This window comes from Ostrea edulis, chromosome 8 (assembly GCF_947568905.1).
Source record: "Ostrea edulis chromosome 8, xbOstEdul1.1, whole genome shotgun sequence".
NCBI lineage: Eukaryota > Metazoa > Mollusca > Bivalvia > Ostreida > Ostreidae > Ostrea > Ostrea edulis.
The window spans coordinates 41603878-41620184 of NC_079171.1; the positions used below are offsets into that span (position 1 = coordinate 41603878).

The 16307-nt window shown below is 35.6% G+C and overlaps 1 protein-coding gene across 3 annotated transcripts in view; it reads left to right on the plus strand.

The window, feature by feature from the left end:
- LOC125661697 (multiple epidermal growth factor-like domains protein 11) overlaps nucleotides 1-14981 on the plus strand; it is a 55886-nt gene extending 40905 nt beyond the window's left edge. The window contains exons 3-12 of one of the 3 annotated variants that reach the window (XM_056146131.1): nucleotides 5542-5796; nucleotides 7924-8055; nucleotides 8154-8291; nucleotides 10290-10418; nucleotides 10565-10702; nucleotides 11414-11554; nucleotides 12327-12464; nucleotides 12555-12695; nucleotides 12779-12905; nucleotides 12991-14981. In XM_056146131.1, the coding sequence (XP_056002106.1) occupies nucleotides 5542-5796; nucleotides 7924-8055; nucleotides 8154-8291; nucleotides 10290-10418; nucleotides 10565-10702; nucleotides 11414-11554; nucleotides 12327-12464; nucleotides 12555-12695; nucleotides 12779-12905; nucleotides 12991-13156 (1505 nt within the window). In that variant the 3' untranslated portion in view covers nucleotides 13157-14981. The remainder of the gene's footprint in view (nucleotides 1-5541; nucleotides 5797-7923; nucleotides 8056-8153; nucleotides 8292-10289; nucleotides 10419-10564; nucleotides 10703-11413; nucleotides 11555-12326; nucleotides 12465-12554; nucleotides 12696-12778; nucleotides 12906-12990) is intronic. The other 2 variants (XM_056146132.1, XM_048893807.2) reach the window with 2 other exon arrangements.
- Nucleotides 14982-16307: the final 1326 nt, after the last annotated feature.

Genomic DNA, 16307 nt, shown 5'->3' on the forward strand with positions numbered 1-16307 from the left:
TACTATTTGAAGGGAAAATATTAACCAATATGTCTGTCTTTTCATTTCAATTGAATTTCTAATATGCAGCAATCGTCAATGACCCCCCCCCCCCCACTTGCACTTTAAAATAAGATGTAAGATTCTTCACATCATATTTCATCAAACAAGTAACAAAACATACCCTTTTCCAGCGTTTCTTTGATATAGAAAGAATCCTTATTGAAAGAATCCAGAATTTCCTGCCCAGCCTTTCTGTGTCTTTTTTTGTCATGTTTGTTGACTCCCGACTCAAAACATTTATACTTCCGTTCTCTTTACACATGCGCATGCGCATATTACATGTGTGTATCGTCAGAGGTGCGTAAACGAAGATGGCAACTTCAATCCACACAGTATCTGTGTAATCATGTGTTTGATGAAACCCCGAAAGTGGGACACGTTATTTTTTTTATTTTTCTAGAAAGTAGACATGTTATTTATTTGTTTTGAACGATAAAAAAGATTGGGGACCTAAGTCAAGTCCCCAAACTTTTTGAGGCCCCCATTTTAAGACTTGCGTATCTGTAGCAGGTCCCCAATATGGCAGAATCACACACGCACACACACACACACACACATATATATATATATATATATATATATATATATATATATATACAGTATAATCTGTCTAAACCGGCTATATGTGGTTCCAAAGAAATTGGCCGGTTTGCACAGAGTCCGGAGTGCAGAATGTTGACAAGAATGAGAGTTGCTTCTCTTGTATTCACTATCAATGCATACGTGTGTAATGATTGCTAACGTTTTAATATATCACAAACGAATTCAAAATGTAAAAATATGTTTTATTGTCGTGCTCATTTGAAAAAGTTTCAATTTTTATTAAACAGTTTAAAATCTGGGAATTATTCGCGCAATTTTCTGTTGGTAAATTGTCGATTTCGTCTACATCATCGCCGTTACCAAGTGCTACATTATGTACGTTCGTCAAGTTTGTGTTGTGTTCGTTTAAAATTTGTCATTCCCAGCTTTCATTGTAAATGTATCGCTTTCAACTGTCTCAATTTGTGAAACGGAAACTAATGTAATGCCGAGTGATCGACCGGACATGGCAAGTTGTACTAACTAACTGCATATCATCACTGTCTGACTCGCCGGAGAGCTCCGAGAAGTCCACGAGGGGAAACCCTGCTTTTGGAAAACATAACAGGATTGTTGCCGATTTTGTTTCATTCCAAGAATGTATCGAATTCATCGATTAATTGAACTTTGTCTTCTAATGTCAGTTCTCGTCTCTGTCGTTAGGGGTAGGGCGCCATTACCTCGTGCGTTGTGCTGTCATAATTGAAAAGTGCACCCCCTAAAAATCAGGTTTTATTTTAAACTGATCGCGACTCATCGCCAGTTGAACTCTTTTACTTACCTGTGGCTTCCCTTGAGACACCCTTTGTGTACTCTGCGTGTGATCGACCGAATACCGAGAGGTTGGTCATCGTGGGGTGGCTGGTTTAAATGCGATAATTAGAGCTAATTACGAGCAGTTGGGACCTTGTGTACACCAAATACAATCGACCGCACCAATAAGGGTGGTGTATCATCGAGGGGCCGGTTTACACAGGATAATTAAAGTTAATTGATAGCAGTTGGGACTGTGTAAGCCGGCCGATATACAGAATACGCAGTATCCGGAGTAGAGGGAATTATTAATAAAGGATTTGTTAAAGAAATGTTAGGGACTATATTTTGTGGCCGGAATTGACAGAGCGCCGGAGTACTCAGAGGCCGGTTTGGACAAATTATACTGTATATATATATTTATATATTACGTCACGTCAGACGGGCGTACCAAAATAAAAGAAAAAAATAAGTGTTGGATATGTAAGTGATCACAACGAGTAACAGCGAATATACAATGTTTTTTCATCAAATATACAAATTAGACTATTGTGAAAGGTGAAGATAACGAACAGTGATCAATCTCATATCCCCCTATAAGCAATACAAAAAAGGAGTTGAGCAAACACGGACCCCTGGATATACCAGAGGTGGGATCAGTTGTCTAGGAGGAGTATAGTATCCCTTGTCGACCGGTTACACCCGCCGTATATAATATTTTGCAATAATTTTTAATTAAATATCCACACAGAAAATTATTACTGATAGAGTCAAAGTCGTAAATATATATCAAAACATTAAACAGATCAATACATCTGTTTTGATGTTGGACTAAATGCATATGACATATAGTAGCTGATTGATGATTATACCGTTTGTTGAATGATAATCGATACGCTTACATTACATTTGTGTAAATTCAGGAGAAAATAAAACTCTTGAAAAAAGATTTGAATCTTCTTGAATTAAAAATAGTAGTGTCGCCAGCTGTGATGTTTTAGTAATATTTAGAGTATATATCGCGTTAACGCCTGTCGTGACACAAAAGCTCTTTTATCAAGGTTTCAGTCAAAAGACTCGTTACTTATGTAAATTCGGGTGATGTATTGACTAATTTACCTGCGTCTCACAACTGCGACCCAAGATCAATCAGCATGATCGGCAGTGGCTGTATGTTCTCATCCATTTCTACAACTGCTTTCCTTCTGGCACTTCTCTTTCCTCTGACATCAATTATCCGTTCGCGCTAATATCCGAACAGATGAAGATTATTGATGTAAGTTGTATAACTTGGCTGTTAACCGTTGTTGAATAAAATTTTAAAGACCGACAAGCACGTGGAGAATGAAAAATTATTGAATATTGTTTACGACTTTAGTTTGAGTAGGATTCGAACCAACAAATTCTGTGCATCGACATTAACACATTAACTACTGGGGAACGGTCACTTGAGGAGTTCCCAAGATGCAACTGCATTAAGTACATAGGAAACTGTGAGTTGGAAATCAAGTTATTTCATATTCTGCAGTCAATGAAATCACCTTTGTCCACAATTAATCAGTGTAAAATTTGTCTCAGAGCATATGTCTGGCCTCATGATTTACAGCGTCACTTTTTGAAACTTAAAAACCCTGTCAAGGAGAAGAGATCCATGGCATGTTCCGAACAGCAGCAAACATGATCTACAAAGAATAACAGTCCCAAAAGAAAAAAAAATGATGATTCCCCTACAAAGAAACCACGAATCAAAAGATAATGAGACGGATTCTAAAGCAGATTTTACTGAAACTTCAACAGAAGATGAATACATTAGGAGGATGAGAAAACTGTCCAAACAACGAAGAGTCTTGGTCACAAAAAGTTGAAAAATATCAAAACGATAAGCAGAATATAAAGCTGATTTCAACAGTCTCGATTGAAGTCAGCATTTCGCAAATTCTATGGTCGTTATAACGATCTAGTTCGTCAATACAACCTTGCATTGGGTCAAATGCTGTCTGACGTGTTTCATACCGTTTGTTAAGCCGTTCTTGGCACACTGATTTTGACTGCGAATAACTCCGTTTACCTGATCAGGATATGGGGCTGACGGGGGGTGTGACCGGTCAACAGGGGATGCTTAATCCTTCTAGGCACCTGATCCCATCTCTGGTGTGTCCAGGGGTCCGTGTTTGCCCAACTATCTATTTTGTATTGCTTGTAGGAGTTATGAGATTGATCACTGTTCGTTATCTTCACCTTGCGTGAAATGAAAGAAATCGATTTCATCACGTTTTTAGATTTATATGGCCAAACTATTCTAGATGTATTGGAAATATACATGAGGAAGTCATGAAAAGTATTGAAAAGTTCCAAACAAAGGTTTTTAAAAATGCCGGCTATCCCAATGACTCTCAGAAAATACAGGCATATACTTGAGCAAATTAAGTTGAAAACGGATGGGGAGAAAACAATTGATGAAGACGGTAATGAAGATGAGAGCTACATTAAATTTGATGATGAACCGGAAAATGATGAAACTGAATGAGAATTTTCTTCATAAATGTAAATGATATGCTGCTGTACAATCGTTCTATTGTTGTAATTTGAAGAAACATGTCATAGGAGGATTGTTTACATGCATTTTATTACGACCACTAAAATTCTGGAAGCTTTTCAGTACCGGATAAATAGTTCTGACATGTGAGAGACAATGGTACATGTTTGATTAGCAAATAAAAAACATAAGGAAGTGGCTATAAAACCAAGAGGCTTACAGTTAACAAAGATCACTACGAAGACATTTTCAAGGAAACAAAATAATAGTAACCGGCATTGATAATCAATGGTCACCTGATCGCATGGATATGGTCAAGTTAGCGGAGTATAACAAAGGATATCAATACACGTTAAATGTCATCGATGTTCTGTCAAAGTACCTTTGTATGCGGCCGTTGAAATAATAAAAGAGGGATTTTCGTTTCCAGGGCTTTAGGAGAAATTTTCAGTGAGAGTAGAGTATCTAGAAGCTTACGAACAGATAACAGATTTTGAGCCAGAGATGTTCAGACGATCTTGAAAAATTATGTCATAAAAAAATCTCTATGCTCAGAATGAAACTAAGGATGCTGTTACTGAGCACGTCTTCAAAGCTATGGAGTCCAATATGTATCGTTTCATGACTTACCAACAGTCCCATGAATACAAAGACAGTCCTCAAACATTTACTGGGAGCTACAATAATACCATCACATAACGATTGGTATGTTGCCTAAAAATGTCAATAGTCGGAATGAAATCGCAGTTTGGCTGAGAATGCATTGATCAAAGGCTAACACAATCATCAAAATGACAAAGACAATAAGAAAACCTTTTAAATCTAAAATTGGTAATAATGTCTAACTCAGTCATCTGAGGAATCCATTTTCCTGCAAATATGATGAAAACGGACGGGTTAAATATTCATAAGTTTCATAAGTTTTGCAAATAATCAAAAAATACCTTCTTGTCTTGGAAGCTGACGCAGACATGAAAAATAGTTTTGAAAAAAAACCATCATACGTAAACGACAAAGCCATTCGGTTAAATTTATACTTTTTATTAAAGAAATTCCTATCAGCACGAAATGCAATAAACAAATATTCTTACCTACCCGTACATATTACAACGGTAGATTTTTTTCTTTTAAAACACGAAGTAAATTACAATCAACGTCAACAACATCTGTAAGTTCCAAACTTGTTTTTTGTAAATGTGGTGAGAATTACATCGGTCAGACATGATACACTTTAAGACACTGAATGAATGTTCACCCTAAACAGATCAGAGAACCTAAATACACATCCGATAAATATCCATTTGCCTTCTGTAGATAGCTACTAACATTCACTTGTCTCCTATACCGACTGAAAACATGTATTGAACGAGAAAAAGACTGAGACAAAATCTTATCATTACCGATTTTTCTGCCGAACAGCCGAGATATTCTATTTTTCAGCCTTAGAATCCCAAATACAAACATTTTAGAACAATGGAAAACTCTTGCATTTTCCTCCTTTGATTTTAGTTTTCGATAAGTTTTTACTAATATATATGTGGACTGAAAGATGGTGAGTAACAGTTCTGATTATTCTGTTATCAATATTTCATCATTTTGATTTACGTTGTTTGTTTTTGATGTATCAGGTTCAACAAACGGTTTGTCTGGTAGATTTTTGGGATTTTCGTTATACGTATCAAACGCAACCGACAGAACAAACGGTAAATTGTGTTTACACGACACAGACTACACCAGGGACACCATACCCGCCGTCCTTAACGTCACCTGTCCAGTTCACGGACAATACGTCATCTACTACAACGAAAGACTACAAGGAGTGACCTACCCTACTGGTTATAGTGATTACGCATTTAATGAACTCTGTGAGGTAGAGGTTTACGGTATGTTTTAATGTTCTATTATCTCATTAAGATATAACTAATACATTGTTCATTTGTATACAACAGTACTACACTTTTAGTACAAAGACAAATACAAAACATACATTACTATAGTTAAGGGTATTTTTCTAAATCTATTGCAATGTTCTTCAGATTGATGGATTTAGCGATATCGTTATAAGTTGTCCATGTGACGCAAAATTACGGAAATATCATTGACTGATCTTATTGAGTTCCATTTCATTAAAACGTTTATTACGATTTTACATAGGGATTATTTATTGCAGTGTTTCTGCTTTTGTCACTATACCGCATCTTTTACAATTAATATCATCAAAATCGAACTAGTATGAAACTATGACTGAGACGTTATCAAAAAACCAACTGCATGACATGCTATGACGCATCAGCAAGGTACTTACAATAAAAATAACCAACACTCACATGTAATCACATTTCCGCGATGGTATCCATCATACCCTCACCTCGAGGGTATGATGACACGGTGCTAACATGTCGATAACACGTTGGTATGGTGGTGATGACACGATTGCGATGCTACGAAACAATATGCTATCATGGTTATCGTACAATCGTGTCAATGTCTTCTTTAATATTTGTATATGCATGCATAAACAGGCGGAAGTGTGAACAGATCAATGTTTAACATAAATATTACAGCCCATTTATCCTATTGAAATTAAATTAAGATTCATCTTTAATCAGAATGTGCCCTCAAAAATATATCAATTTCTTATTAAATAACACCAATTCAGCAGATATACTCACTATGTAAATATATGCGTGGTGATAAAGTTGACAATGTACAGATTTGTAATAGTTTTTATAGGTACATGTACCTATAAAACCATCGAATTCAACTCATTTTGGCTTAACAACAATAATAACCGAACTTTATTTTAACATCAGGATTACAACAATTACATGAAGTGTGGGTAATACATATTCGATTTTATGAATATATAGAATATATCCGTAGATATAATTTCTGGAGGAATCGGGTTTCATGGTATTTTATTTTCGTAAAAACCAAAACTATATGATATTTTCAAAGTTTGGTGACAACTGACAATATTAATGTACAGCATAAATACATCTTTGATATCAATATTCAGAAGAATACAACTTAACACACCGAAATGAACACTGATTTTGACTACGGATAACTCAGTTTACCTGATCAGGATATAGGACTCACAATGGGTGTGACTGGTGGACAGGGGATGCTTACTCCTCCTAGGCACCTGATCCCACTTTTGGTGTGTCAAGGGGTCCGTGTTTGCCCAACTATCTATTTTATATTGCTTGTGGGAGTTATGGGATTGATTACTGTTCGTTATCTTCACCTTTTATTGAGTATGATTGGTTTTTTTTTTATATATCTCTTTCAAAATAACAAATTCTTACATTAAAGTTTTTGTGTGAGGTAGGATCGTAGCAGCAAATAAAGTCACAGAGGTAGTTTTACTGTATTTTCATATGCATGGGAGGGGGCACTTCGCTGGTAAATTTATTTCCTTATTGCAAAAATGGGAAGGAAATACCTCTCACCATTGATACTACGACCTGCATTTATTTTCTAAATCATAGCGAAGTGAGGAAATGCTTATTAAAACATTTATTGAAACATCATATTTGCCTTTTTTTTTTCGTTCATAATGCCTCCCATGAACGCAAGCGTATTTAATCCTCCATTGCCATCATATATTGTAATATAACCGCAGATCATTTCACTCAAAACATTTTCTGTTACTACTTGTTTTAGAGCGACCCATTATGAACATACTCAATCTTCTTCACCTAATATGACCAGTTGTTTTATGGTAGGAATTGTAAAATTATCAACACTAGGCGTATATCACAAGTAATTGTAAGAATGTAAGATGAAGATAACGAACGGTGATCAATCTCACAACTCCAGACGAAAATGAAATCAACTTCTCCGGATTGCTCATTTCCTTGACAAAAAATATAGCTATTTTTTTTTCTGATACTACCGTGTATGGGAATTTAGATCATTATTCTTTTTTTTTCTAAGTCTGCCTTGCAATTTGTTTCTAAGGGTATGGTTGGGTTTAATAAGACCCGTTTCCTAATTCAACAAAGGTTGTCCAGTACCCGGTTACTACGGATCTGACTGTTCGACCCCTTGTTATGATACCTGTCGATACTGTCACATAGAGACTGGAGCCTGTCAGGGATGTAAACCTGGATACCAGGGACATCAGTGTGAACTACGTATGTCTGTTTCAGTGGTACTTCAGTGGTACTTGATATGAATTTATTTTTATGTTCTGGATTTCCTCTTTTTATTCCATGATGCATTTCATTTGTAGCATGCAGTCCTCACTATTATGGGGAAGTATGCAATGAGACATGTGGTAACTGTAGTGACGGAATCACATGTAACAATATAGATGGAACGTGTAGCAGCGGATGTGACGTCGGTGTCTACGGAGACAAATGCAAAACATGTATGTCTTGACGATATAAGCTATACTAGTACACACTTTTAGTTCATAAGTTATATGCATTACTTCCTGTGAATATGTTTCGACCATATTGATACCTCACTAGCTGTCGGTGAATTACCATATATTTGCACTTGTGCTTATATTTAAAGTAATAGCTATGGTAGTTTTTAAACTTGTCAATGCCTGTCGCGACACGATCCTTCTGTTTTTATTCATCAGTATTGGAGTATAAATAGCAGCCAATGAAAACCTTCGTGATATGTTTTATTTTAGGGCTATATTCAAACTTCAGAAATCATGTTTAGCACCAGAATTTTGTCAGACTTTTTCTTCTTCTCCGTGTACATCTACTGTAAACATTTTTCAATGAAACGTGTGAAGCAAGACATTTATTGTCATTTGAAATTTCAAAATTCAAATTTGACAGCCAGTAGATGTGATTCAGTTTGTTATTGTTTACACCGGATGTCACCTACATATAACTCAGGAATGGTGGCATGCAGAGTGTAGCTATCTTTGACTTATTTAATATCAGCCTCCGAAAGATAAATCCAAAATAAGATTTTAGTTTAATTTAAGATGTATCAATTATGAAATCCTCACGCTGTGTAATTACTTGTATATGTCGCTGAATATTTAAAGTCATTACAACAACAATAAAACACAAATCAATTACATGTATGAAATAAAATAGTATTCCTCTAAAATGTTTCAAACATGATCAATACATTGTGTATCTTTGTAATTTGGTGGTCATGTTCTCAAGCAATTAACTACACATGTACATACGTACAGTGTTATGTCAGTGCAATTACTGTCTTGGCTGAAAACAATGAAGTTTTTTTCCTCAGCATAGTGTGGGTCATTCCATCTCTATGATGGAAAAGCACTGTCCAACGTCTGTCATATCGTTCGTCCGTAGTTTTGAATTCCGGAATGAGGTGGTATGAATTGTGTCATTTCATACCATAATTGCCAATCGTTTTTATCTGCGATGCGTGATTTGCAGAGGCTGAATGAGCATCTTTCTTGGTTACTCAGGATCTTTAAGTCTGCATCTCTTTCATCAATCATTGTGATGGTATACATGTTTCCCTGGTTAAATCGCCAACATGGGGGGTGACAACCCTAATACTTATGCAAGAGGTAATGTTTTATAACCACTATTTGCATTTCACTAACATCCGAAATTTATTTCTGCATTTTCCCATTACTTTTGCATATTCTCTAAATGATTGGGTGTTATTGCATATACATTTGATGTTGATGGATGAAGTATAGTTTACCTCTGACATGATAACATGGGTATATGTATTAACATACATTACTTCATACGCAATTTAGCTTTAAAGCCAAAATAAGGAGAATTGTGTTTGTATTACTTTTTAAATGTTATTTCACGGGAGTATATCAAGCTCAGTATTTAAGGTTGTTCCCGAAATCCTAGTGATTCCCATTTCTAAATCTCGAGCGTTTGACGGAGGAACAATCTCTACGCGCTCATGGCAAGAACAGAGCTCGAACTCACGACCTCCCAGTGACCACACGAACACTTTACCACTGAGTCACCAAACCGGCCCATTGGTGCATGCGGTGATACAGTAATCAAAGAGAGAATACTGTGAAAAATGTATTCTAAGTTACAATTATTATCAATAAAACTCGTTATTTAATATTAACCTCTTCCAAATGCGCACCACATATACATGTACTATTTGTCCACAAGATACAACTGTTTAAAGTGAAGATATGAGTTCACGTAAAACGGTCAGACAATGGTAGATTTCCATATATCACAGTCGTTAAAATCCCTCCATATCAATTAAAGTGTATGCAACGTACATGATGAGAGACACAAACATATTTTGAATATTACATGCAAGTTTAAGTCCAAATAATTTAAACAAACATTGAATTCATAAAGTTTTAACTCAAAAAAAAATCTCAGAAAATGTAACACTGGTTACTGGCACTTATTTTGTAATACTGATTTTATAGCTTGCCCTATTGATTTGCATGGGAAAAACTGCTCACTGCCGTGCGGAAGCTGTGACACGTGTGACAGATTTACAGGACAATGTACATCTCCTTGTTACCCGGGTTGGAAAGGACAACACTGTACTGATGGTAAATTTTTGGCTATATGGATTGGGTGCAGCATTTTTTGAAACACTCCATTAAACGTATTTTCTTTCTTAAAAAGAGTATTGACGAATATCAATATATTATATGGCTTAAAGATACCGTGATAACTGATATTTGTCAATTTATAGAATGTGACCAGAGGAGATATGGACTCGGTTGTTTATATGAATGTGGAGCTTGTCTAGAATACACACAATGTCACCACATAAATGGATCATGCCTCCAGGGATGTTATTTCGGTTTTCAAGGAGAATTGTGTAAAACTGGTAGGACCTAATATTATTCGAGAATGTAAAAGCTGGTATCAAATAACAAAACGCATCATACTTGTGTTTGTTTTTTTTCTGAATGCAAGGTGAAGATAACAAACAGTAAATGCAGTATGTTCCTTTCAAAGATATGCATCTAATTCCCATGGGAATTCCAACAGATTGTTGGAAGACCTAATCACCAAATGTATTGTCAATAAGGAACTCTAGGGTATTCTTATTTACCGTTAAACTTTTTTGCGTTAATCCGATTTACGCTTTCTTTGCAAGTATATATCGGAAACAAATCAATTTGAATAAAAATTACACTGATTGTGTATCATATCTTACAAGACTGTGGAAGATATTTTGTTCAGGAACATGTGTATTTGTAAGATGCAGGTATGTTAAACACAATTTGCAATTAAGTTCTAAGGACAGTTTACATCATATACAATGCATTTAACAATAATGCTCATTAACAAAAATCATGAAAAGTTTAACACGTTGTTTCATTATTGGTGTTATTAGACCTTCATGCATCATGTGAGTATTCATAACTTCACATACATATTTTTTTTCACAAAACATAACTTTCATTTTCAAAGCAACATTGAAAATATAACATTAATTGGACTCCAGAGCTCATTTAACTACTTCTAAAATGAATCACAGCATTTTGTTATTGCAAGTGTTTAGATTCTCAATTAGTAACTTTTGTAATTCTAGCATGTCCAGTTGGTTTTTATGGAACGAATTGCTTAGAAAGATGCAGCAGAAACTGTGTAGTTCCAGAACGGTGTAACAAAACATCCGGGGAATGTGAGGGAGGCTGTCAACCAGGATGGATAGGGATTCTGTGTGATACAAGTAATTGCTGTTTGAATTACTTTCGATTAACATTTTCTTGGAATGTCGCATCTTCTTACATGGACCACTACCCAATTATCCACACACCAATATCGTTATCTAAAGGTGAACAGGTGAAGAAAGCGAGCAGTGATCAATCCCATCATTCCTTTAATGAATACAAAATAGAGAACAAATGAACAAACCCGGATACCTTAATGTACTAGAGATATGATCAGGTGTCTAGAAAGAAAAAGTATTCCCTGTCGACCGGTATAAGGTAAACAGCGTCCCCCGTAGTCAAAATCATTGTGAATGTATGTCCATGTATCAAGTATACAGTTTCGAGAAGATAACTTTTTAACGCATTTTCTCGATTTAACAAGTTAAAAAGGAAAGCTAAACATCTTATCTTATAAATACCACGGCATGTGAAACAATGATTACAACCTCAACAATTTTAATCAGAACTTCGATATATCAAATAGTTAGAAGGAGAGGCAACTCACCCTTATATATATGTAATTCTCCATAAATATTTAGCACAACTGGTAATTGGTTTTATTTTGGATTTATCATAACATTTCATATCTATAATTTGAAACAAAGGCGACGAAACATATATACAGTGTGATTTTAACCTTCCAGTAAGATAATACAAGTCATGTCACATTACGTGCGCAATACTTTTTAACATACTATTCGCGTATTTAGTCTTATCCTCAGTACAAATAGATCATTGATTAACAAAACTGAGACCTACACTGCATCTTTATACAAATCCTTACAATAGAATGTGTTGATAACCAATACGGACAAGACTGTAATCAGACGTGCGGAAAATGTCGAGAGGCCAAGCAGTGTCATCACGTCAGCGGTTCCTGTAATGATGGCTGTGAACCTGGATACCAGGGCAACAAATGCGATGAGGGTAATGTTTATGTGTGCTGAAGTACGAGATCCACATATAAAGTAACCATAGATTGCTATTTCATTCACTTATTATTTGTAAATTTTCTAGTCTGCGAGTTTGGCCATTTTGGTGCTAGTTGTAAAGAGGAATGCAGCGTATTCTGTGGGAAATCACGTGATTGTCATCATGTGACAGGCTATTGCAGATCGGGCTGCAAAACTGGATGGCGTGGAAATGATTGCTTAGAAGGTCGGTATGCAGGTACGTGCACATCAATGCATTTTTAAAGGTGTTAGACAAACCATACCCCACCGTATCAATTCATTTTTCAGTCGATACTCAACAACAGGGCACAGAATGCGACAGAAACTGCGAGACCAGATTCTATGGTGTCTTATGTGCCTTTTGTGTTATAGTGGTTCTAAATGGGGTGTATGGTCTCTACAAAATCATGAAATGGTAAGCAGCTTCTCTCAAAAAGTCATCACATACGACATTATCATGAAAAGTCTTGATTCAAATGTGGAATGAAATCAATTTACAGGAAGAAGAAGAAGAGATCAGACAAAAATAAGAAATATCGTGCGAGTGACTCCACCATTTCCACTAAAGACACAGTCTTACAAGTCCGTAAAGATGAAAATGTCAACAGTGCATATCAAGAGCTTGGAGAATTGAGTCCCTCTTCAACCTATGACACCATTCGTTAGAGAGATACAGTGTTTGCATATGATTTTGCTACGACATAGCTATCAACATCTTTTGCATCACGATACCATAAGGTTTGCAGTGTTGAACACCTGCGATATAGCAATTTTCTAAACACACACTCTTCTAAATTAAAAAAAATAAATAAAAAGTACGAGTAAATAGTTCTTACCATGGTCTGCCCGCTTTTCTGTCCGTCTGTTTGTTATAAGTTCTTTGTCTTCCAAATTCTTTTATTTTAAGTAGTAACCAAATTTGTTTAGATATGATAGGTTATTCCTTATATATGTGCAAGAAGATTTTGATCCTTTTATTTTCACCATAGGGGCCAAATGGAGTTTGAAAATTTACGAAAACAAGGTTCCCAAAATTACATTTTACGGAGTAGGCAAATTATCCTTCGAAAGATGGTTGGTTGATTGATTGATTGCGGTTTTTATGCGGCTATGGACACTATTTCAGCCATTTAATGAGAGTATAAAGATAATTGGTGATGTTCTGTAGATTTCTAAAAATCGTTTTAAATATTATATTTTGTTCTGGAAGCCAAATGGAGGTAAGACAAAATGATTTTGCTTTCGACAATAAAAGCCCTGGATCCCAGAATTACTCTTACATTTTTCGTAGTAACAAAACCATCATGTTGGAAGGTAGTCCGTTGTGTCCTATATATGCCCATTGATGTTTCAGAATGTTCATTATCACACGGACATGGGGATAATTGGGGACTAAAGAGCACATTTTTTTTTTAGAGATAAACCTGATTTCCAAAACTCCTCTTACAATTTATGCAGTAACCGAATCACCGTTTGGGAGATGATTGATATTGCCCTTTAAAAATGCAGTACGATTTCTAAATCTAGGGACAAATGAGGTGGAAAACAACGATAACAATCTGGTGCTCAGTGAATTGTGCCTCATGGAACACGAATATACATGCATTTGCTCTATGGGTGAAACTGTTAATCATTTTAAAGGTATCTGAACAATTTCAACAGTACAGGGGTTGGAGTGACCCACGGGCACCTGCTCGTATCAGGATTCTCAGAGCATCTTGATAAAAACATGTATATATAGTTTAAAAGTCATCATGTAAAAGTTATACGGTACCAATTTTAATGCACCAGATGCGCATTTCGACAAATAATGTATCTTCAGTGATGCTCATGCCGAAATTTTGTAAATTCGAAATGACAAAAAACTTGTAAGACCTAAAAGGAAAACTAGAGTGCCAAAAAAAAACCCCAAAAAACTGGAAACAAATTCGTCCAAGGATCAGAGCTATGCATGAGGGAGATACCATCCTTAATTTTGAAATGAATTTCTAAATTTTAACACTGCAATTAAATATACATCCGTATTTTCAAGCTAGTAACGAAGTGCTTAGCTACTGGGCTGTAGAGACCATCGGGGACTAACAGTCCACCAGCAGAGGCCTCGACCCAGTGGTCATAATGTAAAACTTATACGGTACCAATTTTGATGCACCAGATGCACATTTCAACAAATTATGTCTTTTCATTGATCTTCAAGCCGAAATCGTCTCACGTTTTAAATACAATTCAACTATTATCAGATAGGATTTGGAATGACCCCAGTTCTTATTGCATCTTGACATATGGAGCACGTATTTTTATGGTATAGGGTGCACTTACTTGCGTGAGGTTATTACTGTCTTTTGATGACATTCTATTCTTTTATTTAAGTTTTTAACGTTCTTTTTGATTTATCACTCATTGTGTATCTTTAAAAATCGATGTGAATTCAGTAGCCTGCCTCGATTTTCAATAAAAAGAGAAAACATTTTTCAGACCAGAAATCGCCAAATACTTCATTTTAACATGCCCTTGTGTTTTGTATGAAGTGCATTTTAGATATGAAAATATGAGTTATACGATTGATTGCTTTTCATTATTTTCACCTTTCAATTACACATTGTAAAATTGATATTATGTATTATGGTATTCATTTCCAATAGCATGAAAGGTGAAGATAACGAACATCGATCAATATCATTTCTCCTATAAGCAATGCAAAATAGAGGGTTGAGCTAACACGGACCCCTGGATATACCAGAGGTGGGATCAGGTGCCTAGGAGGAGTAAGCATCCCATGTCGACCGTTCACACCCACCGTGAGCCTTATATCTCACCCACGTGAACGAAGTTATCAGTAGTCAAAATCAGTGTGCCAAGAACAGCCCAACAAGTATGAAACATTTGACCAAATGATAGGTTGTATTAGCAAACTAGATTGTTATAACGATTCTAGAATTTGTTAAATACTGACTTTAAACGAGACCGTTGAAACACCCCCCCCCCCCATCAGCTTGTTTGTCAATAGCCTGGCTCGATTTAAAAACTGACCATACGCAGAACAATCTCTTGCGTATCAGTTGATAGATAAAAACACCATATGCAGGTGATAATGGAATATTGCTATATAAATATGGAAAGGTGACGATGGAGAAGCTGAAATCATTCCCTCTACCATAAAGTTGAGTTGTTAGTTTGCTGTTGATATCTATTTGCAATATGATATCTAAGTATGAAGCAGAAGTGGACGAGTCTGTGGTATCTTTTATTTCGAGTTCACGGGGGTATATCGAATCGATATATAGGTGAAAATCATTACTGTTTATAAATAATATGTTGTCGATATATCTAAATGTAGAATTGGAGCCACAGCAACATACTTTTTTTTATTCAATCCTGCTCCATCAAAATGTCAAAACAGATCACCTAACAAAAGATCACAATTCGTCCCCATAGATATTTCAACAGACTGTTGGAAAATCTGATCACCAAAGACCACGAAGATACTGTCAATGAGGAACTCTAGCATATTTTTCATTTCAACTTCAGAGTACTTGTGCGTGGAATCAGAGTGTTGTTTGATAAAATATTATTTTTGGATGACTGATCAGTATATATGAATACTTCCGTTTTCCATTATTTCTATTGTTGCAGAAGCAACTGTCTATGATGTCAAGAAGTTTAGTCTTTGATTTATCGTAAGGAATGATCGTATGAATTGTTGAAACGTCATATGTTTTGATGTTACTAAAAGTAATCCATATACATTACGGGTGCATAGTACATCGACAATTGTCTTCCTTTTTATTGTTCAATATTTTATCATATTTGAGACTTT